At 37.6% G+C, this 16,292-nt stretch overlaps 1 protein-coding gene across 1 annotated transcript; it reads right to left on the bottom strand.

Annotated features, from left to right (window-relative positions):
• Positions 1-15,190: 15,190 nt before the first annotated feature.
• LOC143623337 (uncharacterized) lies at positions 15,191-15,649 on the bottom strand. The gene has a single exon (XM_077094273.1). It carries the CDS (start codon positions 15,647-15,649, stop codon positions 15,191-15,193), a length of 459 nt encoding a protein of 152 aa, XP_076950388.1.
• Positions 15,650-16,292: the final 643 nt, after the last annotated feature.

Here is a 16,292-nt window from a genome sequence, read left to right as displayed (position 1 = left end):
CTCAGTCACCCCGGTCACTCTTTAGTTTTTAGGTAAATGGCTATCCCGTATGACCACTAGTGGTTAACAGGACCAAACCACATATGAGAATACGTGTCCCTCCAACTTGGAATTACCGACATAATTTTAAGTGAAGGAATTCAAAACACGAAAACACATCACAATCGCCCCAGACGCTTTCAGTCTTTAGATAAATGGCTATCCTGTGAATCTACAAGTAGATCACCGGACCAAACATATACAAGTATATGTTCTTCAAACTTGAGCAGCCGACATAATTTTAAGCGAGAGTGAAGTTTGAAAGACATAGAATTTTTTTTTATTAAACGCATACACACTCTTTTTGAATTTTTTAATTTTCTCCCCCTAAATTTGTGCAAAAACTTTTATGTACAAATTTAACCTCAAAAGACTCAATCGTCGAAACGAAGTATTTAATAAAAAAGGTGTGATAGTCAGCCAACTGATGTACTATCATTTCTCATGTATGTTCAAGTCATTTTCTCATTTTTAAATAAGACAAAATAAACACTATACTTGAAAAACTATACGTGAACAATTTTTATTTTTTTTAATAATTAAAAATTTTAAAATCTTTTTGATTGATCAATCTTTCATACCAAAGTGATACGGTTACCTTTTATCTTCAAGACATCATCTTTCATTTGTGAGAATCTCCCCCTAGGAATAAGCTTGTTTTGAGATTCTGGATCCTTGCGAGTTGAATGTCTGGAACAAGTCTTTTAATATGCAATGTATTCCCTGATTTGTTCCTACACACTTAGAGAGCAGATTAAAAATGTTCTATCACCCTAAAATCCCTTCCAGGCAACAAATAATCCATTTCATGGTTTATTTGCCCTGTCATGTACCTGGAACAACCCATTTAATAAACAATGAATATGTGGTTGTTCCTACATGCATAGCGGGATTAGTTGGACATAGGAACCCAAGTCATAAATGTCTTGGGATTCCCTTGAGCATCAACATATGTGACCTCTAGCCAACTCATATCTTTACCATCTTTAACAGAATCATTTGTTATAACAGATTTTGTTTGCTGAGTTTTAAATTTCCAAGTCTGTCTTGGTTTAGTGAAATTTGATAGAACAGACTTTGGAGTGGAGCAATTTGAATTCGAACTCTTAGAACTCTCAACACTCTTTGATTTCTGAAAATTTATTTTTCTTTTAACAGTTTCTAAATCATTTGTGTGCTAACCTGTCATATTAGCTTTGAATCCTTGAGTATCTGTGACCCGTTGTACAGATACTCATGGTTTTCTAAAATAAGCATTTTGTTTAACCACTGGATTCGGTTGAAACCTATTACCTTTCACCTGAGAGGCTTGTCTATTAACAGCACGGTAGTGACACTCCTTTGCCAAATGCCCGCCGATCCCGCATACGAACATGCCTTCATCCTTCTTCTAATGTCAACGGATATAGTTGCCTCATGTTGGAATTCCTTCTTAGGAAATGTTTTTCCATTCTTCTTGCCCCTTGGCACAGCCTTTTGATTTTGCTTGTAGTATGGAACATATAGACGATGGACACAATTTCTGGCTATATGTCCTGGCGTGCCACAGTGGTAACATGTTTGCCTCTTGATATAAGTAGCACCCGATGATTTATCAACACATGGAGATCCGTAGGATCTATGAGGACGAGACTGTCCTTGTTGTGCTGATTTGTTACGTGTCTTCCCTTTGTTGCCACAACTCTGTGTATTACTTTTGGAGTTGTGGTGTCATCTGAGTTTGATGACACGTTAGAATGAGATTCATTTTCACTAGCATGAACCCCTTTACTATCAGAAGCAACATCATTTACTATATCTGCACATGAAGTATAAGCATCAAAATTGTTCACACATTTAAAAACAGGCTTGATTTCCTCTAGGGATCCTGATCCAACAGTTTCAGATTAAACCTGTTTACCATACTTCATGTCTTTTATCTTTTCCTCCTGTTCTTTGGTAACAGGGGTAGGGACATAATTATGATTATAAGGTGGGGGAACTTGACTGAATCCTATCCCCTCACCTTCATTTTCTTTCCACCACAATTGATTTTCAATCATTGAGTTAACAACTTTACTGGAGCCCTCGAATTTTTTAAAATCAAGTTCAGCCTTTCAAACTTGCTAGTTAGATTTAAGATTTCTAACTTGGAGGCTTCCAGTTAGCAGTTAACTCATCGATTTAACCACTGACCCAGCCTACCGCAGTGAAATTGAGCAAATGATCATTAGGATCCGTCATACCGTTATACTTCCCCAAATTGGTAGGAATTTTTATATTAATAGGAAACGGAGCTGTAGCAATACTCGGGACAGATTTTGACTTCTCCGCAAATGCTGCGGTACAATAAGGCTTTATAAAGTCTTCTTCCGTATCACTAAGGCACTCAGTATGCCTGATCATCGCACGCGGGTGACTAGTCTCTTCCCTGCCATAAACTTGACTGTCATCGCTAAAGTAACTAGCCTCATTATGACGGTATATGTAGGATCTCTTCGACTTCTCGAAGCATGACTCTGATCATACTCAGTTATGACGACCTTTGTCACGACGTCCAGAATACACCTCGGTCCTAACACTCTCCCGCATCTAACTCTAACGTACTGTTGAAGGAGGAGATGGAGATCTCGACGGAGCATCTCCATAAGTTAGAGTCCTTTCACGGACTCTTTCCTCCCGCAACATACATTCGTATTCAGCTATAACCTTCTCCTTCTGTAACTACAACCATTCTTTCTGGAGACTGAAATTTCTCAGATCTAAGAACTTGACGATGAGATCTCGTCGGAGGAGAATTTCCAAATCTAGATTATGACGAGTCCGACGAATCTCCCACGTCACACGTCCCAAATCGCCATGATTTGAACCCGTAGGTGCCATAAGTCCAGCAGAACGCTTCGTTACCACCAGAGTTTCCATCGGGCCTTACTGAGATTGACTCATACTACCTAAACAATCGAAAAACATGAAGTTTTAGCAAAAACATGGATGAGGCTAATGAAGAAGCACAGATCTAAACCAGGATAGGCTAGGCCGATGGTTCCACATAATACGGGTCAAATAACAAGTAACTCAGCAGTATGAGCAACGGTTCAACAAGTCCGGTGACAGAAACCTAAAAAAAATAACACCGTGAGCTCTTTACAGGAAGGACAAGAGTGGGGTTCTTCCAGTAACCACCCACCGACGTGAGAATAAGTACAATTCTTAGAAAGAAAAAGTACTTTTAAGTGATTGATGTAATATGTGAAGTGTGAATGAATACCTCATGAGGACGGAGAGGGTATTTATAGCCGGTGGTTAGGGAAATATTATTGGTACAACTGTCCTCTTCTAGAAGATGTTCTTTATAACAAACTGGACACGTTTCTACACATGATAGGACGAGACAACTGACCATGTGCACGGTTATAACAACCTTGTCAGCTATCCTCCCCTGATTGGCTGTTACATCACGTGCTTTCCAAGAAAGAATCTTCGCATAAATCTTCTAAAAGGAAATTGGTTACAACTGATTTACTGACATCACTCTTCTGTCATCTCGCGTGAGATGGGAATGTCTTGCAGATTACTTCTGAGGGAGTTCTAAATAGCCTGCGGATAGTCTTTGGAGTTTTTCATTAATCTTCCTCTTACTTAAGTTATGCGGGTGACGAGAATGTTCCACGGGTGACTTTTGAGGAAGTCCTGAATGACCTTGGATGATCCTTTATGGGTATTTGGATCTTCTCACTACCCTAACTCTATAGATTGTATTCTGGGTTGCATTTTGTTGTTAAAGGGTCATACTGAAGATTAAACTTTGTTAGTCACAGGTCAGATTCCATCTTACATTTTGTTATTAGCGAGTCAGATTGAAACTTGGATTAATGGGTTAGCTGCATATCGCAGGGTAAATCTCATGTTTGCATCTTAATCAATAGAAATTGATGGAAAACCTCTTGTATCCATCTAAATCAGAATTTAGCATACACGAAATGGAGACCAATTAAGGGTACGTGTATATATATAATTTATTTATTAAAATGTTTTCTTAATAAATTAGTAAAATGTCTAATTTTCCCTCACATACAAAGTACATGACTTGACTTACTAAAAAAAAACCAGCTAGGGTATGGCTAAAGAGCAAACGGTGTAGCATTTAGAAACATGAAGTAAAAAATCATATCAATTTTTAAAATAAAGGAAGAACAGTTAAATTTTATACAAACATAAACAACAATCTTTGTAATTACGTCCATTTATAACCATGTAGAAGGTTAAAAGTGTGAGTTTTGTAAGTTAGGGGTTCAATTTCGAATAAAGAAAACTTTCCAAGATATAAGATATAAAAGAGGCTTAACAACATATTATTATTATTCTCATTCTCTCCCATATATATTTATTTTCGAAGGCCGATATGATGTTATATTGTTACACTAAATCATTTATGTTTAAGTTGTGATCATTTTACGTAAGGATTGACAATGTTGGATTGCATAATCAAGGTAACGATTATTCGATTTCACTTTTATTATGGTTTTGATTCACTGTTTAGGGTTCAGTGTAGGTTACTATCGAATTAAATGTTTAAATCATGTTAAAACATTAGCGAATTGATTTATGATGATAGGTATCGATGTAATCCTCTAATTTACAATGCATAAATTAAGTAGCAACAAGGGTTTAGAATCATCCAATACTTTATCTCTGTGTATAATACACTGTTTTTGTCGAGAGCTATTCGTCTTTTCTTAAGTCTCCGACTGAGTAAAACTTGAATTTGGTGAATTAAAACTTCACATCATATAGTTGTGAATTATGATTAGCAAAAAAAATAAAAGATTCAAGAATGCTATATTTTTTCGAAACACGAATTTACGTAGAAACTTTAATAAAAGTTTAATTTTATTGTATGACATTGATTCTGATATACATTTAGAGGGTCGGCACTAATATCCGTTTCTATTCTGATGATTTAAACAATTTTTAACTCACAATACTCATTATAGTTGTTTATTAACATTGGTCCGACCCCTATTCCAAAAAAGTGCACCTTTATAACTGTTTTAGTTTCACAACTCTATGTGTTATTATTTAAATTTGTTTTGATATTTCACTGGAGTTAGTTATCGGTTATTCCAGCCATTATAAAACGTAACTGTAGAACACTAGAAGCAACCGGTCACTACTTAACAGCTACAAATGGATAATCTAATCATTTATGGCGTATGATACTGTAATAACTTCGGTTTGTTTATTATATTAGTCTTCCATATTATTTCCCATGTATCACGATGCATTTTATTAGCTTTCGGTTTGTTTATTGTATGATTGGGACCGAGGCCATGTAAACAAAGCCCATTGGCCGGTTATAATGAAAGCAAGTATGGTATATCTTGCACTATAAATAGTGCAACCATGCCCATGTAACAACTTCTTTTGACCAACTTTTATCTTATCCATCTACCAACTCTCTCTACTCTTTCCATCTGCTTTCCTATTCCGGCAATAAACCCAACACCACAAAATCCGAGATCTTGGTTAACCACTAGTGATTTTCGCTAGCTAGGGGTCCATATTGATTCAAGAACTTGTTGTTTGATCCGCTCTTGGGACCTGTTGCCCAAGATAAAAGATAGATGATCGATCAATGAAAATAATATGATAACAATTTGCAAAAGGTATATTATTCTTTATTGATATGAAGGTATATATAGACCACATATCATCGTTCATGTCTTCTGCTAATTACAACTTTAATCCTTCTACAATACATAAATATAAAACTAACTAAAACATACTATGACATATTTACATAACTAACCCTAGACTTTAACTTGGAGGGATTAAATCTAACAGTCGCCCCCTTAATCACGAACAAGTAATTCATCAACACCGAGCAGTTTCCTCATTGTAGCAAACTTTATCCTTGCCAATGCTTTTGTTAAGATGTCCTCTCTTTGAAGTTCTCCACTTATATATTCAAGAGTGATGTGATTGTTTTCGACACATTCCCTTATGAAATGATAACGGGTGTTAATGTGTTTACTTCTTCCATGAAACACCGGGTTCTTCATCAGCGCGATAGCGGATATGTTGTCGACATATAGAGTAATCTTTTCTTCTTTCCATCCGGTGAGTTCACTTAGTAGTCTCTTTAGCCATAGTGCTTGACATGTTGCAACCGTTGCAGCCATGAATTCAGATTCACATGAAGAGAGTGCCAAAGTTTGTTGCTTTTGTATGCACCAAGTTATGGGAGAATTCCCAAAATAGAACACTATCCCCGTAGTGCCTTTTCCTTCTTCAGTATTAAGACCATAACTGCTATCACTATAACCAGTTATTTTACATCCTCCATTCTTCTTATAAGTTATACCGAAGTCTTTAGTGCCTTTGATATAACGTAAAACTTGATGAATGGCTTTGAAATGGTGTTCTTTAGGTTCTTGCGTAAACCTGCTGAGTAAACCAACTGAATATGACAAATCTGGTCTAGTATGAAGTAGATACCTTAAGCATCCGATCAGACTTCTATATTCAGTGGGATCAACCGATTTTCCACCTTCGGTTTTAGTCAAGAGTGTACCAGGGTTCATAGGTATTTTGGTTTCATTACTATCCAACGTTTCAGCATTCTTTAGAATTTTTGTAATGTAACCAGCTTGCTTGATAGATATTTCACCCCCTGATTGGGTAACTTCTATACCAAGATAGTAAGCCAATAACCCAAGGTCACTCATCTCAAATTTTTCTTCCATTTGAGATTTGAACGAGTCTATTGCTTTCTTTGAAGATCCAGTTATTATTAGATCATCAACATAGTCTCTAACAAGCAAAGTAGAGGTTTTGCTTTTCTTCGTATAGACTGCATGTTCCAACATACATTTCTTAAAATCAAGTGATTTTAAAGTGTGATCAAGTTTCACATTCCATGCACGTGGCACTTGTCTAAGTCCGTATAATGCTTTGGAAAGTTTGTAGACCTTTCCTACATCTTGTGTTTTCACAAATCCTTCCGGTTGTGAAACATAGACTTCTTCCTTCAGATCTCCATGTAGAAATGCGGATTTTACATCAAGGTGATGTACTTCCCATCCATTATAAGCTGTAAGAGCTATGATGAGACGAACCGTCTCTATGCGGGCTACTGGAGCAAAGACTTCATCAAAGTCTATACCATGCTGTTGTACATAGCCTTTGGCTACCAAACGAGCCTTATGCTTTATTATTTCCCCGCTCGCGTCTCTTTTGGTCTTGAATACCCATTTTAGGCCTATTGCCTTATGATCATTGGGTAATTTGGTCAATTTCCAAGTATTATTCTTATTTATTGAGTCTATCTTAGCTTGCATAGCCTCAATCCATTTCTTGTCCTTGGCTGCCTCCTTGTAATTATGAGGTTCTTCTTCAGCCAGGAAAAGTTCGTTAACATCAGTGTTAACCTTTTTGGACCTTTTATACACATCTCCCAAAGTTTTAAAACCTCTCAATGGTGTATGATCGAAAGAATCTAATGAGCTATCAGTAATTGGTCTATATTCAGCAACCTCGGCTGAATTTGGCTCATAAACGTATGTTGGAGGTGTGACAGGATTGCTAGGAGAATTAGGAGATAATGGTTCTTCATATTCTTGGTCATTATCTTTCGTATATCCATCCTCTCGAATCACCGGGATTGTTTCATTGTTTTCTTGAGGAACTTCATTAAAGTTATCCTCAACAATGAAGTCTACCCATTCAGGTTCCTCACTTCCAACTTCATTCATGTACTCTTTCCAATTCCATGAATCCTTTTCCAAAAATTTTACATCTCGACTGATGCAAATTCTTTTAGTATTGGGATCATAAAGTCTATATGCTTTTGATCGTTCCTCAATTCCTAAATATACCATCTTGATACTTCTATCATCTAATTTGGTAAGATGATTTGATGGTACCTTAGCATATGCTACACAACCAAAAACCCTTAAATGTTTTAGGTTTGGTTTTCTACATTTTAACTCTTCAAAAGGTGTAGCATTCGTTAGTGCTTTAGTTGGGATTCGGTTTAAAACGTATATGGTATGCCTTACAGCTTCACCCCAAAAGTTTTGAGGCATTGACATAGCATTCATTATGCTACGCGTAGTAGACAACATAGTTCTGTTTCTACGTTCAACCACACCATTCTGTTGTGGTGAATAGGGTGCTGTAAGTTGCCTGGCTATACCATTATCTTTACAGAACTGATGGAATTCACTCGATGTGAACTCTCTTCATCTATCAGTTCTTAACATTTTTAATTTTGTTCCAACCTCGTTTTCCACCATCCTTTTAAATTCTCTAAAAACTTCAAAAGCTTGATCTTTAGAAGTTAAGAAATATACCCACATGTAACGAGTACAATCGTCTACAAGTTAGAAAATATATTTCTTTCCAGAATAAGTAGGTGGTGATATAGGACCACAAAGGTCTCCATAAACCAAGTCTAATGGTGTAATAGATTTAAACTTGGCTTGGTTCGGGAATGGGGCTCTAACGTGCTTTCCCAAGAGACATGCATCACAGACTTGACTTGCATGATTAATACGAGGAATACCTTGAACCAAATTTTTATGAGTCATTGACTTTATCGCGTCAAAGTTTAGATGACCCAACCGAGCCTGCCACAGCCATGCCTCATCATCTAATTTGGACAGTAAACAAACGGGTTCACCAATTTTCAGATTGATATTGTAAAGTCTATTCCTTGAGCGTGTGACTTTCATAAACAATGTTTGATTATGATCATATAGAAATAATGAGTCACGTTCCAATAGAACTTTACAGCCGTTTTCTGTTAATTGTCCGAGGCTCAGAATATTGCTTTTAAAACTTGGAATGTAGTAATCATGAGATATAATTCTCTGTTCCTTATTTTTACATTCCAACAGAATTGAGCCTCGCCCTTTAATATCTACAAACGAACAATCACCAAAATGAAGTCGTCCGGAGATTTTTTCGTCTAGTTCTTTGAAATGATTTATAATACCAGTCATATGGTTACTTGCACCATTGTCTAAGTACCATAGACTTTCATTTGTTGACATATGTTCACTAAGAACTGCCATCAACAACGTGGGTTCTTCGTCCTCTTCCACCAAGTTAGATTGATCATGTGTTTGATCCCTTTGAGGACACGTGTTGGCATAATGCCCACGTTGCTTGCATTTATAGCACTTAACCTTACTCAGATCTCTTTGAGTTTTCTTAGGTTTATTGTAATGGGAATGTTGAGATGATTTTTCTTCCTTATCAACATGTTTTCCCTTGCCATCACGCCAATTCATTCGTGATGTATTGAACCTCTTAGGTCCATGATTTCCAAAATTTTTCCCATGACTCTCATTCTTGTCATGGCGTGTGAACAAGAGTTTATCTTGAGTGTCGGTCACAACTCCTCTGTTGGATTTAATCCTTTCCTCATAGGTTTTAAGCCGCCCAATAATATCGTCTACGGTTACTTGCTTTAGATCAGTAAATTGCTCAATCGAAGAAATTATATGCAAGAACCTATCGGGCATTGAGGTTAAGACTTTTCTTACTAGCGTGGTCTGATCAATCTTTTCACCACAACTAGTTGCTTTACTAACAACATTTGTTAGTCTCAATGTGAAAGAATCAATAGTCTCATCATCTTTCATTTGTAATTTATCAAATTCAGACTTAATGCTTTGCAACCGTGCTTCTTGCACTTGTGTTGCACCAATATGTCTGGTTTTTAATGAATCCCACACCTCTCTTGCAGTTTTACAATCTGCAACTTGTAGGAGTAAATCTTCGGGTAAAGTTTGAAACAAGTAGGCAATAGTATATTTGTCTTTCTTGACATCTATTGTTGTTTCTTCATTGGGTTCTATCATCTCCCAGAGGCCATTTGCATCTACCATGGTCTTCATTTGAATTGCCCATGTTGTATAGTTAGTTGATTTTAACATAGGGCATTGGAAATTCGAATAGGATGATCCCGGTTCTTTATGTGTTACAATAGCATTATTATCCTTTGGACTTTCCGACATGGTTTCCTTTAAAGATAATAATCCTTATTATACACAAACAAAGTATGAATTATACACAAAGTATAAACAAGGTTTTGGTGAATTAAGTTTAACCTCTTAAACTTATAAGAACTGTCTTCAAAAGTTTACAGCAAAACTTGGTTCTGAAAATAAATAACGAATCCTTATTCGTATATGATTAAACCACTACACTAACAGATTCCAACGATCTGATTTTGGTTTTAATTTTACCAAAATGATTTCTAAATAAAGAGTAAATCTTTAATAGATTTATAACCAATGATTTCAACAATCAATATTTTGGTTTTCGATATCAAATAATGTATTTCAAAATACTTGGGGTACTTTTTTTTCAAAAAGAATAATCATATGTTTGGGATTTCTTTCCCTTGACCGTGGAAAAGAAATTGGTGCAGCCCCCTTTCTTAAAAACACAACCAACAATTGGTTGGTTAAATCTCAAACCTTTGATTAAACAAACTTTAAATTAGGGGTGTATGGGTGCCCCCTTTTTTTTGTTCCCTGCGTACAACACAACAATCAACTTTAATGGCTTTTAAAGTCTTATGTCCAATACAGAGAACAAACAACAAAAGTTGTTTTTAATTTGAATTCAATAAATGATTGCAATAAATATCAACAATCTGGTTAATTGATATAAACATCAAATAAAAATCACAAAGATTCTTGTAACAACCGATGTTTCAATCGTTAAAGTTTTCTAAACAATTTAGAAAAGATCACAATGAATGTGAATCACGATTTGAATGGATTTGATTTCGATTCTTCTGTTGACGTCTCAAACAATTCCACAAACAATTTGTAGAACCCAAATCGAATCAAAAGAATTTCGGCAATTGATTTCAATTGAGAGCAATTAAAATGGCTCTGATGCCAATTGTTGCCCAAGATAAAAGATAGATGATCGATCAATGAAAATAATATGATAACCTTTTGCAAATTGTTATCATATTATTTTCATTGATCGATCATCTATCTTTTATCTTAGGCAACAGGACCTACAACTCGTCATCTTCATGTATGATGGTTTTCAAGTAGAACGAATTTGATGGCTCTGAAAGGATGGCTGGTCGGATCTAATGAATAGCATAGTAATGGTTAGATCTGACGATCTTAGTAGGAGTGGAAATTTAGATTTGTGGTAGATTCTCAGCTAGATATGTTTGTTCACACGAATATTGCAGGTTTCAGCTACGTCTTCATCGTGGTGAATCTGTTGAATATAACAGTGGAGCCGATGGAGATCAAACAGAACTGATCTTCTATTTGCAGAACACAAAACACGTATTGTTTTCTTTGTGATTTGTTGTTGTACGTACAGCAAGGAGTAACAGGTGCAAAAGTCAAATTTTGGTTGATCTGCACTATTCCCAATTGAACATACAATTAGTTTCTTTCTTTCTTTTTCTTTTGACAAACAAAAACTTCCTATATTATTAAGAAAAGACACACGAAAAACTTAATAAACCTATGTGAACCAAGGGTTTATATAACACCCTTAATTCGAGTCCTACTCGTATTCAAATACACAATTTGAATCTAACTCAAATAGGTTTTAGGATAAGAATAACTTAATTAAAATAAGACAAACTTATTAATAAATAATAAACGAATTATTATTTAAATCTCCTCCAAGCCACCCCATGAGATTTACCGAACCACCCTTAAATATCGTCTCGTTTAACACTCCCTCTCGATATTTGCTTCCTTCATTCCCAAGCGAGTACAAAACTTGACAAGCTTCTCTTTTGGCAAACTCTTTGTGAACATATTAGCAGCTTGCTCCAACGTGTTAACGTATTTAAAATCAATTTTTCCATTTAACACTTTCTCATGAATGAAGTGATAATGAACTTCAATATGTTTCGTACGCGCATGAAACGTGGGATTCTTAGCCAATAAGATTGAAGACACATTATCCCCATACAAGGCTACCTTCTCGTTCTTACCTTGATTTAACTCGTTTAGAAAACGAACTAGCCACACGCACTCTTGTGCAGCCATAGTCGCGGCCCGATACTCCGCCTCGGTGGTCGAAAGTGAAACGGTAGGCTGCCTTTTGCTACACCATGTAACAGCACTTGAACCAATCAATAAAACATACCCGGTTGTACACCGTCTCGTGTCCGGATCTTTAGAATAATCGGCATCGCAAAACCCGATTAATTCCATACTCGTCTCCTCTTAAACTTAACACCATAACTCGGAGTCGACTTCACATACCGCAACACTAACCGTGCAGCTTCAAGGTGCGGTTTTCTTGGAGCTTGAACGAATCTACTAAGCACACCAACGACATACGCAATGTCGGGTCGAGTCAAGGTCAAATAAATAAGACTTCCAATTATTTACCTATACATGGTTACTTCTTCCAACTCTTTTCCTTCTTCGGCTCGTAGAGACACGTTTGGTTCCATGTGTACCCGTATCGGTTTGCAAATTTCCATACCGAATTTAACTAAAAGATTAACGACATACCGATTTTGGTGAAGTATAAACCCATCATTCTCGTACTCGAGCTCAAGACCAAAAAAGTGCTTTAATTTTCCCAAGTCTTTCATGAAAAAACAAGTGCACATATTCGTTTTTAGCTGCTCCACCACATAGACTAAATCACTGGTTATAATTAAGTCGTCGACATAAACGAGTACAACGGCAGTTTTATCACCTTCGGCTCGGACGAACACGCTGGTATCGGCTATTGTAGGAACAAATCCATTGAGTTCTAAAAACTCACCAATCTTACCGAACCATGCCCGCAGTGACTGTTTTAAGCCATAAATTGCTTTCTTTAACTGACAAACATAATTAGAAAAATTTTGACTTATAAAACCTCCCGGCTGATCCATGTATATTGTACTATCCATATCGCCATACAAAAACGCATTACTAACATCCATTTGCCATAAATCCCAACCTTTGCATGCGGCAATAGCTAAAATTACTCGAACCGAAACGAGTTTAGCTACGGGACTAAACGTATCCTCATAATCAATCCCGTACTCCTGTGAAAAACCCCGTGCCACTAATCGAGCCTTATATCTTTCTATCGACCCATCGGCTCGTCTTCTAATTTTAAAAACCCACTTACACGAAATCGGTTTTACATCGCCGGGCTTCGGAACAAGATGCCAGGTCTCGTTACTGGCTAAAGCATCTAACTCTTGCCTCATTGCTTCCATCCACTTAGGATCTCGTACAGCTTGTTCTACCGTCTCTAGTTTGGTTTCTTGACTAACAAATAAGGCAACATTTGCATACTTCGGGTTTTGGTTTCTAACTCGATCAGACCTTCGGACAGCCGGTACATCACCTTTGGTATTAACTGGTTCAGTTGAGGTGCTGGTTTGACCGTTCGTTTGACCAACTAACGACCCGGTTCGCCATGGATCAGAACGTGGCCCGTTTCGTGTTCCTGAAACAGGTTCGGTGTTAAGTGTTTGCTAATATTCTTCTTCTAGATCGTTGCCACCAACCTGAACCGTAACATACTCATCATACTCTTTTTGTAAGTCATGTGTGTCGGGTAAGACTTCCTTACTTGGTGACCACCCTGATGAGTTTTCATCAAATATTACGTCCCGAGACACATAAATTCGCCCGGTACTCGGCTCACAACATCGCCACCCTTTCTTTTCAGTATCATAACCAACAAAAATACATCTAGTTGCCTTTTTCTCCAACTTGTGTCTATGATGCCCCGGGATGAACACGTAACACACGCATCCAAACACCCGAAAGTAACTAACATTCGGTTGGATTTTGAACATCTTCTCGCATGGTGACTCGTAGCTCATTCCTTGTTGTGGCAATCGGTTACTTATAAACGCAGCGGTACTCATTGCCTCCGCCCAAAATCTCCCCGGTACATTTTTTTTGTGCATCATGCTTCCAATCATGTCGGTTAGGGTCCGGTTCTTTCTCTCCGAAACCCCATTTTGCTCGGGAGTATTAGAACACGTTAGTTGGTGTTTAATTCTATTTTCTTTTAGAAACAAAGAAAATTAACGGATGTATATTAACCTCCGTTATCGGAACGAAGGCACTCGACGCTCCTTTTTAGATCCCGTTCGGCTTCTAACTTGAATTCTTTGAAACGTTCAAACGCCTCGGCTTTCTCCTTCATGAAATATACCCACAAATATTTCGAATAATCATCAATAAATGATATCATATAACTCATACCTTTAATTGACGGTTGTTTCTCCGGACCGAACACATCAGTATGAACTAGCTCGAGAGGGGCTTTAGCTCGATAACTAGAATTCTCAAACGGTTGCTTATGAGCCTTTCCAAACTGACAATCGCTACACACCACATCTGTTTTTACTTCGAGTTCGGGTATTCCCGCCACCAACTTCTTTTTCACGATTAATTGAAGTTTATCATACCCGACGTGGCTTAAACATTGATGCCACAGATCTGAGTTTAGATTCCTTTTCACCTTATTAACGTACGAAGTCCCGGCGGACAATACATAAACCGAGTCTTTCTTTCTCCCTTGAATCACCGGTATGGATTTAGTTTCGAACTTATCGAAAATACTCACCTCGTTTGGCCCGAACAGAACATATAGTCCGGTGTCGGTGATTTGAGGAACCGACAACAGGTTCTTTTTCATACCGGGAACGTGAAACACGTTTTTAAGAACAAAACCACTTTCCTCGGAATCCGATGAGAGACCAACCTCACCAATATAAGCTATGTCGTGTCGCGAATCATCGGCTATAACTACCACCTGATTACCCTCGTACTTAACCGGGTTCTTTAACCGCACCTTTTCACCGTTAGGTGATTCGAACAACCCGAATCTACAATCCAATCATTTAATAAATTTAAAGCGGGTTTTACCGTAGCCATTAACGCATGAACTTCTCCAATTCCGGCATAATGGGCCTCGACATCCCAAGGCTCTTCAGTTCGATTTTGCGTTGTCGCGGCGTTTCCTTCTTCAGTTGCACTCGTTGTACAATACTTTGCGATGTGCCCTCGCATGCCCCAATTATAACACTTAAATGTTTTAAACGACAGATGTTTACCCTTTTTATTGCGGTTCCAATTCTTTCGATCAACGTTTCCTTCCTGTTTGTTTTGTTCCTCGGGTTTATTTCGATCCCACGGTTTCTTTATGTTGTAACCGTGGTTGGGTTTGAAATTTCCTTTTCCTTTGCCCGCAACAACGCCTCGTTTTCTTGATTCGGTACAGCAGAGACCGACACACCGGCCGTCTGTTTGGCTAAGGATTCCTGTCCGGATAATAAATTTTCAAATTCTGAGAGTGACGGTTGAGTCGGCCAACCTTGAATAGCAACGACAAATGACTGAAATTCTGGCCTCAACCCGTGAATAATAATCCGTTTCATCCTCGCGTCTCCGATCCTTAATTGCTGATCTAAATCGGCAATCTCGTGACAAAGCGATTTCACTTTATGGAAGTACTTTGGAATCGTCATATCTTTTTGAGTAACCGAAAGCAACTCGTTTTCAAGAAGTTGTAATCGGGTGTCGTTTTTCTTCGTGAATAGTCGTTCAAGAATATCCCATGCATTCTTCGGTGTTTCGGCTTCTTGGAAGTGATCTAACATCTCCTCTTCGACTGTTGTTTTTAACACCAATATCGCTCTCCCGATTTTTACTCGCCACTTCCCGATGGCACCTCTGGTGTCGTTTCTTGGCACTTGTGTTTCGGTTCCGTTGGTTACCTCCCAAAGGTCCTAACCTTGAAGGTATGACATAACACATGTCAACCAAACACGGTAATTAGTTTGGTTCAAACGCTTGATGCCGGCGACAAACGACATATCGGCCATCGTTTACTTCTTCGTCGGCTTCTTTTCTCACCACTTCGATCGACTAAACTCGATTACGTACTGACGTTCGATGTACCGGCTCTGATGCCACTTGTTAAATATAACAGTGGAGCCCATGGATATCAAGAAGAACTGGTCTTCTATATGCAAGAGACAAAACAAGTATTGCTACTTTTCTCTTTGTTGTTGTACGTACAACAAGGAAACCAAGAACCAAAGACTTGAATTTGGTTGGGCTGCACAATTATTCAACTTGCAAACAAAATGAAATTATCTGAGACAAACAAAACAACTTCCGATATTATTAAGAAACGATACACGAAAAACTTAATAAACCTATGTGAATCAAGGGTTTATATAATACCCTTAATTCGAGTCCTACTCGTATTCAAATACACAATTTGAATCTAACTCAAAT

The sequence above is a fragment of the Bidens hawaiensis genome, unplaced genomic scaffold, assembly GCF_021521415.1.
Source record: "Bidens hawaiensis isolate Kalapana, Puna unplaced genomic scaffold, B.hawaiensis_p1.1 tig00000369_1, whole genome shotgun sequence".
NCBI lineage: Eukaryota > Viridiplantae > Streptophyta > Magnoliopsida > Asterales > Asteraceae > Bidens > Bidens hawaiensis.
Note: the sequence above shows the minus strand (reverse complement) of the source record. Positions and strands in the feature narration are given on the sequence as shown.

What these genes read in the sequence shown, in the direction of transcription:
- LOC143623337 (XM_077094273.1), bottom strand. Translation starts at nt 15,649, where the DNA reads ATGTTAGATCACTTCCAAGAAGCCGAAACACCGAAGAATGCATGGGAT.